The sequence below is a fragment of the Ailuropoda melanoleuca genome, unplaced genomic scaffold (assembly GCF_002007445.2).
Source record: "Ailuropoda melanoleuca isolate Jingjing unplaced genomic scaffold, ASM200744v2 unplaced-scaffold7623, whole genome shotgun sequence".
Lineage (NCBI taxonomy): Eukaryota > Metazoa > Chordata > Mammalia > Carnivora > Ursidae > Ailuropoda > Ailuropoda melanoleuca.
In genome coordinates, this window is record NW_023251870.1 from 25,020 (window position 1) to 34,596 (window position 9,577).

At 44.0% G+C, this 9,577-nt stretch overlaps 2 protein-coding genes across 2 annotated transcripts in view; both read left to right on the forward strand.

Moving 5' to 3' along the window:
* Window positions 1-1,534: 1,534 nt before the first annotated feature.
* Window positions 1,535-2,485, forward strand: LOC100481967 (olfactory receptor 2M3). Its single transcript, XM_002931323.4, has one exon. The coding sequence runs from the start codon at window positions 1,535-1,537 to the stop codon at window positions 2,483-2,485; it is 951 nt and encodes a 316-aa protein (XP_002931369.2).
* A 1,935-nt stretch (window positions 2,486-4,420) lies between these two features.
* Window positions 4,421-9,577, forward strand: part of LOC117800736 (olfactory receptor 2M3-like) — a 58,355-nt gene continuing 53,198 nt past the window's right edge. The window contains 2 exon segments of the mRNA XM_034653297.1: window positions 4,421-4,527; window positions 6,584-6,655. Coding sequence (XP_034509188.1) covers window positions 4,421-4,527; window positions 6,584-6,655 — 179 coding nt within the window.

The window sequence follows — 9,577 nt, forward strand, 5'->3', positions numbered from 1 at the left end:
TTGCTGTGGGTAGCATGGACATTTTAACTATGTTAATTCTTCCAATCCATGAGCATGGAATATTTTTCCATTTGGTCTTCCTCAATGTCTTTCAAGAGTGATCTATAGTTTCTAGAATATAGGTCCTTTATGTCTCTGGTTAAGTTAATTCCAAGGTAACGTATGGATTTTGNTATGGATTTTGGTGCTATTGTAAATGGGATAGATTCCCTAATTTCTCTTTCTTCAGTCTCGTTATTCATGTATAGAAATGCAACTGATTTCTGAGCATTGATTTTGTATCCACCACATTACTGAATTGCTCTATAACTTCTTATAGTTTGGGAGTGGATTCTTTTGGGTTTTCCATATAGAGTATGATGTCATCTGTGAAGAGAGACATTTTGACTTCTTCTTTGCTGATTTGGATACTTTTTATCCCTTTTTGTCTTCTGATTGCTGTTGCAAGGACTTCTAGTACTAAGTTGAATAATAGTGGCGAGAGTGGGCATCCTTGTCGTGTTCCTGATCTTAAGGGAAAGGCTTCCAGCTTTTCCCAATTGAGAATATTTTTTGCAATAGGCTTTTCATAGATGGCTTTTATGAGATTGAGGAATGTACCCTCTATTCCTACACTCTGAAGGGTTTTATTAAACCCAAGGGTGATGGAAGTCACAGGTAGTCTGCTGAGAGACTGCACAACAGAAGAATCTCACTCATTTATTTTCAGGCAGTGACAACCCATTACATATATGCTTTTGAGATAAACAAGAACTAGTTTTCAAGTTAGGAGGACTTGACGGTACCATTTGTCACACTCAGTTCATTCCCCAGGTAATGGGGTGGTAATATGTGTTAGTTAATTGGATTTATCTAAAGGGGGAAAAACTTCTCACAGTTTATGACAAGAGATAGTTTTGCCACTTAGGGCAAGTTGCCTGCTGATGTTAGGGTCCTTCTCTGCCACAGAGCCTGAGAGATAAGGGTGCTACCTTCCTTGATGATTCATTTTCAAAGAGATGGATCCTAGGTCCTTGAGAAAGAAATTCTGGGCCAGAAAGCTGGCAAGAAGCTTACTTAGCTTTTAAAAGCTTTAGACACCTAGGAGCAGCAAGGAGCTTATAATGATAAGTTTTCCAAAGCAGATACTCTGAGAAAAGAGGGGAGACACTTCTCTTTTTTAAAATTTGCATTTGTCCTTACACCTCTCACTCCCTTTCTCTCCTCCTTTCTCTTTCTTGTCCCCCAATACTTCACCTCCCCTCTTAAAGCTACATCCTACTTGGACAGCTATTCATCTGCCATAAAAACCCCTTCTCTCTATACTTTTCATTCTCTGGATCCCTGGTGTTTTTGAGAGGTAAGGATCAAATCCTGCTGGTAACTTTCTCAGTGCAGCTGAGAAACAAATGGGTTTTCACTGCAGGAGGAAAGGGTGGGGCCATGTCAGAGGGATGGGCTCTATCTTTTAGGAGAAACAGCATATGGGTACTTGGAGAAGCTGGGGGAGTAGTTTCATTCATTTGCTCTTCTGTTTGCTCTCAGGGTCTCAGCCATGGAGCTCTGGAACCACACCTCCCTATCAGACTTCATCCTTTTGGGCCTGTTCAGCTACTCCACAAGTGATTTATTCCTTTTTTCCCTTGTCCTTCTGGCCTCTGCTGTGGCCCTACTTGGCAACAGCCTCTTCCTCCTGCTCATCCAGGCCAACAGGCACCTGCACACCCCAATGTACTTTTTCCTCAGCCAGCTCTCCATCATGGACCTGATCGTGATGAGCTCAGTGGTGCCCAAGATGGCAGTCAATCTTCTGTCAGGCAGTAAGTCCATTTCTAGGGGTGCCTGTGCCACTCAGATCTTCCTAGTGGTCATGGTCACAGGAGCAGAGTGCTTCCTCTTGGCAGTCATGGCCTATGACCGGTATGCGGCAGTCTGCCACCCCCTGCGGTATCCTGTGCTCATGAACTGGAAGGCTTGCTCTCTCCTGACTGTGGCATCCTGGATGGTTGGGGTGTCGGACAGTGTGATTGACGTGGGTGTGGTCTTCAGTTTCCCTTACTGTGGCTCTCTGGAGGTAGATCACTTCTTCTGTGAGGTCCCTGCCCTGCTGCGTCTCTCCTGTGCTCACACCTCACTCTTTGAGGATCTCATCTATGCGTGCTGTGTGGTCATGCTGCTGTTGCCCCTTGTGGTCATTGTGGCTTCCTATACCCAGGTCCTCACCACTGTCATTAAGATGCCCTCCACAGAGGGAAAACAGAAGGCTCTGACCACTTGCTCCTCCCACCTGGCTGTCGTGAGACTATACTATGGAGGAGCCATGTTTAGCTACATGCGAAGGGCCTCCAGTAGGACACCAGTGGGAGATCGAGCCACCTCCATCTTCTACACCATCCTCACTCCAATGCTCAACCCACTCATTTACAGCCTGAGGAACAGGGAGATAACAAGGGCCCTGTGGAAGATGTTGGACAGATGGGGAGTGTTGGCATGCCTGCCCTTCTGAGGTTTCCTGTCTCGGTCTGCCTTTTTCTCTGCCAGCTCAGGCTTTCTTGTGTCTCCTCTTCTTCCTCTGTGCTCATTGGGCCTCTCTGTCTGGTTGAGGCAAGGCTGTGAGCTGAGTAATCAGAAAATCATTTGGATTGAAGATGTCAGGGTAACAGATGGTACATGATCAGTTACATAATGAATCTTTTCCCACATTGAGCCATCACTATTTCCATGGAATGAAGGCCCATAGATGCATTAGTTCCATCCTCCCTACTTTATTCTGAGTTGCATGTTGAAAGTGATTGAGGAGGGGGAACCAATTCAGAACTCATTTGTGCTGAAATGTGGTACCTGATGTAGAGCCTGACATAGAGGAGCTGTGCTACTTTGGGCAAGGTTGTTTCTCTCTCTGGTCTTCCCTTTGTAATCTGTACCATCATAGCTAGAAGTAAAGTAAGTCCAACATTTCTGACACTAATTACTTACTAATTACAAACTATTTACTGGCATACAAACTCCATTTTTGTGTATCTTATGTTGTTAAGCAACATAAAGATTTTTGTGCCTTCTTGCAATTGTGTTGACATACAATTATTAAAGTGTAAAATCTCAAAGAAAAATGGCCAGAGCATTTTGTAGCCTGCCACCTATACTGACAGCACCAGACTGCAGAAATTACAGAGGATGCAAACATGTCATTCCATGCAATGGAGGAATTTGGGATCAGATTGATTCTTGATCATTGAGAGTAAAGGTGGAATCAGAGTGATGTGTAAGAGGACTCTGGCAGGAACTGGTTTCTATAGTTTCCAACACAAGGTCTCTGGAGGGATTTGGAAAATAATCTCTTAACCATGTCTTCTGCAAAGATCTCCTTGAACACAGTGGACCAAACATCTTCCCTCCATCACTCATTCACACTGCTCTCAAGAGACCTGCATTGACTTCCCGAGAGCTCATGGGGGTGCACATAGAATGTTGAGGGAGAGGGCAAGGTCCAGTCCTGGGGGAGTCTGCCACAGTTACAATGTGTTCCAGGCACAAAGTACAGTGTTCTTGAGCAGAGAGAGCCAGGGATAAAGCTAAAGAGAGCTGACCAGAGGGAATGGGGACCACATTGCCTAGGGTCGATTAGGTCACTGTAAGATGGTCAGACTTTGAGCAGAGGGGAGATATAATCCACCCTACGGTTTCATAGAGTCACTGTGGCTATTCTGTAAGGTCCATGGCAATGTTCATATAATAATTCATGTGAGAAATGATGGCACATGGACTAGGGTAGAAATAAAGAAGGTTGCAGAAGTTGACAGATTTCAGATATAATTTGAAGGTCAAGCCCATAGAACTTTGTGCCTTATTGGAGCTGAAGATATTGTTAGTTCAAAAGATTGTATAAGGGATAAAATGAGAAATGTCATATAACTTGTTTGCTACTCTGAGCTCTATGATAGCTCCTTTTATTAAAATGCACATGTGCTTCAGTAATTAATCCTTTTCTTAAAAATGATATACAACGTTATGGCATTAGGAAGCAAATTTTTAAGTGGTTGTCTAATGTGAACGCATTATAGAGTGGATGTATTTTAGACCATTGTACGTGTTGCCCAACTTTCATTCCTGCACTTTCCCTGGTTCCTGTCTTGGTTGGGGATGCCTCAGTGCAGTTCCACATGGAGCACTGCCCACCTCTCCAGGTTCACAAAGAATTTCAACATCATTCCCATTTTCATGGAGGTGGAACCCCACAGCACCATAGGCCCCTCCTCAGGACCCAAGGCTGTGCAGCCTGGGCTTCTCCATCCTCCATATTTTTCACAACCATAAGTCTCCTGTGGCACTGGGACAGCCCCCACCCACCCCAGGGTAATTCTCACATCCTTGGGGGTTTCAGAGGAGGAGGTAGGCACATGGGCATCTCTGGGTATCCCAGGCCCAGCAATAGCCTTCCAGCATGCCTGCCAGACAGATGGCACAGGAAGGTGAAGCAGCTGGTGCGTGGGAGCTGCCCATCTCCTGGAAGTGCAGGAACTTCTTCTTCAATGCCACAGCCATGCATGGGTAGGAATTCTTCCAGCAGGAGGTGCCCTCCTGCCTGACTGTGAAGGTCAACCAGGGCAGGGTAGGGACACCAGAAAGGCACCTCCTCCATGGGGCAGAGCTCAGCCCTTTCCATAATGGCCTGGGGGCTTCAAGCTCTGCTGTCCTCCACTGGAACTGAGGCTATAGCTTTGTCAAAGTGTGGGAGCTCTAGAGGCAGAGAGGTTTGTGCATTTAACTATGGGAGATTAGGGGTGATTAGTGCATCACGTGTCTTCCAGGTACCAAGTACCATAGGAAACTCCCCAATATCCATGGTCTACCTGCTGTGGCATCTATCTCAGCTGTGGAGAACTGATGACTAGGGCACGGGAGCAGCATGAGTTACCGTCTTCTCCTATCCCCTGTTTCCTTTTCTCCTGGTGATCCAAGCAGACTTCTGGACCCCATTCGCCTATTATCCTTGGTGGTTTTGCAGGTTGAATGTGATATACCTGGGTGTTTTGTGTTTGATTGGGTTTGGTTGTTTGCACTTATTCTGTGTGGTGCTCTCTAACCCTCCCTGATGGCTGCTTGTTTTGCTGTCTGACACTAATTTGGGGAAATTCTCCTGTCATTACTGCCTCAGTTGTTTCTTCTGTTCTTGTCTCTCTTTTCCTGCTGGTATTCACCTTACACACTTGTTACACCTTAACAGTTGTCTCATATCCTTGGATATTCTGTTCCTTTTTCCCCTACTTTTTCTCTTTGCTTTCAGTTTTCAAAGTTTATGTTTTCATAACCTCAAGTTCAGAGATTCTTTCTCCGTCCGTGTCCATTCTGCCAATGAGACCATCAAAGGCATTCTTCCTTTCCTTTAGTGAGCTTGAACTCTAGCATTCTTCTTGATTCTTAGAACTTCCATCTCTGTGTATATTACCCATCTCTTCTTATATGTTTTCTGTCTTTTCTATAAGAGCCCTTAGAATCTTAATCATAACTGTTTTTAATTCCCAGTCTGATAATTCCAATATCCCTGCCATACCCTAATGAAGTTCTGATCCATGCTCTATCTCTTTAAACTGTTTTTTTACCTTTTGGTATGCCTCATAATTTTTTGTTGACAAGCAGACAGACATGATGACCTGGGTAAAAGGAATAGCTCTAAGTAGGTCTTTAGTGATGTGCCTTCAGGTGTGAAAGGAGAAGCATTCTTTAATTCTATGATTAGGTCTCCATTTTCTCATGAGCCTGTGTCCAAGGCTATGAGCTTCAAAGTGTTTCTCAGTGTTTTCCCACCCTTACGTGGGTCAACATGGCTACCGGAGGCTAGAGTTGTGTATTTCTGCTCTGCCAGGTTGATTAGGCTCTGTAAAAGTCTAGTGAAAAAAAAAGACTCTGTAATAAAAGAGACTAAAAGATACTCTCTTATAAAAAGATTTATTTATTTTAGAGATAGAAAGACAGTGAGACAGCAAGAGTGAGGAAAAGTGGGGAGAGGGGCAGAGGGAGAGAGAAGGAATCTTTAGCAGACTCCCCTCAAGGCAGAGAGCCTGATTTGTGGCTCGGTCCTATGACCCTGAGATCATGACCTGAGCTGAAATCAAGAGTCAGATGCTCAACTGACTAAGCCACTCAGGAGCCCCTGTTAAAAGGGTCTCTTGAGGACAGGACTTTTGAAGAACAGAATGCTCAGCTGTATTTCAAAATAACTATTTTCCTCCTCCCCCTGCTGGTACTGGGAGGGAATTTTTCTTTGGTCTTCACTCTGAGGACCTGGTAGTACTCCTGGAGGTAAAACTCATGAAAGTGTCTGAGAGTGCCCCTCTGACTGGAGGCACCCTCCACTGAAGTTTTTAACTCTCAGACTTATGTACATTGAGCCTCCAGCAATTTGCTCATTAGAGTTCAGATTTTCCAACCCCAGTATCGATTCCTGAGGAAGTCTGTGCTTGTGAGTTTTTGCTCTGGTTAGTTGTAATCTCTAAATCTCTATTTGACTCCAATTTTAGAGCAATGGTTTGTCTTGTGACCTTACCCCTCTGACAGATATGAGTTCTTGATTTTTCAGTTTGTTCGGCTTTTTACCTTTTGTTAGGACAGTGATGACTTCCAGTCAGGGCATAACATCAGCACCAGAGGCTGAACTTCAGGAGGACCAGAGGGTGAGGTAAGTGTGCAGTGGCAGCTGCACACCTGGTTGCTTGGGGTGGGGCATGAGGCTGCCTCAGGGCATGTGCAGGGCATAGTATAGCAGATGTGCACAGGGCAGCTGTTCAAGGCATGTATGTGGCTTTAACAAAATTTGGTCTGAGGCCAGGGCTGAGGCCAGGAAGCTTGGTATGGGCTAGTCTGCAGAAGAACTCATGGGCATGCTACACAGCACACAGGTCAGGCAGAAACTAACTGTGCAGCGCCCCCTCCTGCTGGTAGGTCTGTGTTTATGCTGGGGGGCATAGGAGGAAAATGGTGACCACCAGCTCCCTCATTTTCAATTAATTCCCTCAATAGGCTCCAAAATCAGTATGAAGAGATTTGTCTCCCATTTGCCCCAGCATTTTGTAAATGGCTGTTTTTATGTTGCCTCTCAGGGCAGGCTGCTGTCTCCTTATGAATGGTGATCCAGCTATAGGCACCCTAGGGATGCCCAGTGCTGAGATCTCCCAGGTTCCCAGTATCACTGGCTTTATAAACTCATGGAATTCAGCCCTCTGGTTTCTAAAGCCAAACACCATGGCAGTTAGTCCTTCCTGTGTGAGCTCTCAGGTGTGAGGGGCAATTTCTCTGTCCTCTCCATGTGAGCAGCCTCCCTGCACCTTTCTGACCTAAACCTTTCAGTTACAGCTTCTTCTCTCTATTTAGTTGTGGATTTTGTCCTGTCAGTCATTGAATTCCTCTCCATTTTATTGACTTGGTTGTGGATGATATCTAGTTGAAAATGTGGGGCAGGGTGAGCTTAGGGTCTCCCTACTCTGCCATCTTCCCAAGCTCCTCGCCTCTCATTCAGAGATGAACTTCAGACATTACTTACAATTTCCTACCTGCCTTTTATGGTGCTTAGTGGCACTTTTCTGGCCAGGAATATGGGATAGAGGAAGATATAAAATGGAGATGGGTATGGGCCACAAGACCTCTAAGTATGCCTGGAGTCTATTTCCAGGGGGCTTGGAGAAGGCTGTGATTCAGGCCAATCAAGGATACACGGAGCATAGTTTCAGGCTCAGCCCACACTTGAAAATCAAGATTTTGACTTGAGCAGCGTCAGTTGGGCTGGCCTATGTTTGTATGCAACTCATTTCCCTTTATTTACCCAGTGTTGAATTAGAGATGATAATATCCTAGTTAATTGGAAAACATCTTAAGTAGGAATGTTATTACTCTTGATGAATCCTGAGTAGTGCTTTTCCAAGGCTGTGAAAGTGTTTCTCATGAAAAATTATATTTAATAATGCATTTGTGGTTATTCATCAGCTTTTAAGCAAAGGGATTCGTTATATTGTGGCTTCTGTACCATGGAGTGAGAGTTGGGCAATGCCTGGTCTTTCCCCTTTGCTTCTCTCACTGTCTCAAATCTGTCTGGGCCACAGCCAATTTCTGGCTTGGTTAAGGGTTAGCAGCATGGGCTGGGCAGAAAAGAAGGACGTCCAGAGACTAGAGGCATTTTGTACCAATGTTCGACCATATAGTAGAGAGACATTTAAAAATTTTTTTTATTTAAATTCAATTTAGGTAAAATATACTGTATTATTACTTTCTGGGGAAGAATTTAGTGATTCATCAGTTGCATATAACAACCAGTGCTCATTATTTCAAGTACCCTCCTTAATGCCTATCATGCAATTTCCCCATTCCCCATCCTTTTCCCCTCAGCAACCCTCAGTTTGTTTTTTCTAGAGCTGAGTTTCTTATGGTTTCCCTCCCTCTCCCTTTTCATCTTATTTTATTTTTCCTTCAATTCCCCTGTATTCATCTGTTTTGTTTCTTAAATTCCTCATGTGAGTGAAATCTATAGTATTTCTGTGGTGTATTTCCCATAGGTAAATACCCTCTAGTTCCATCCACGGCATTGCAAATAGCAAGATTTCGTTCCTTTTGATGGCTGAGTAATACACGATTAGATAAATATACCACCTCTTCTTTCTCCAATCATTGGTCAATGGGCATCTGGACTCTTTCCATCATTTGGCTAATGTCCAATGCCACTGCTATGAAACAAAGGGGGAGCATGTGCCCTTTAGAATCCCTATGTTATTATCATTAGAATAAATACCTTGAAGTGCAGTTGTTGTATCATAGGGTAGTTGTATTATTACATTTTTGAGAAAACTCCAACTGTTTTCCAGAGTGGCTGCAACAGTTTGCATTCCCACCAACACTGCAAGAATGTTCCCCCTTCTCTGCATCCTTACCAACATCTGTTGTTTCCTGATTTGTTAATTTTAGCCATTCTGACTGGTGTGAGGTAGTATTGCATTGTGATTTTTATTAATTTTTAATTTATTATTATATTATGTTAGTCACCACACAGTATATCCCCAGATTCCCATGTAAAGTTCGATGCTTCATTAGTTGCGTGTAACACCCAGTGCACCATGCAATACGTGCCCTCCTTACTACCCATCACCAGTCTATCCCATTCCCCCACCCCCTCCCCTCTGAAGTCTTCACTTTGCTTCTCATAGTCCATAGTCTCTCGTGTTTCATTCCCTCTTCTGATTAACCCCCTTTTTTATCCTTTTCTTCCCCTACCGATCATCCTAGTTCTTATGGTCCATAGATGAGAGAAACCATATGATAATAGTCTTTCTCTGCTTGACTTATTTCACTTAGCATTATCTCCTCCAGTGCCGTCCATGTTGCAGCAAATGTTGAGAATTCGTTCTTTCTGATAGCTGAGTAATATTCCATTGTATATATGGACCACAGCTTCTTAATCCAGTCATCTGTTGAAGGGNCCCTTACACTTTTATTCTTTTTTTATTTTATTATATTATGTTAATCACCATACAGTACACCCCCAGATTCCGATGTAAAGTTTCATGCTTCATTAGTTGCGTATAACACCCAGTGCACCATGCAATACGTGCCCTCC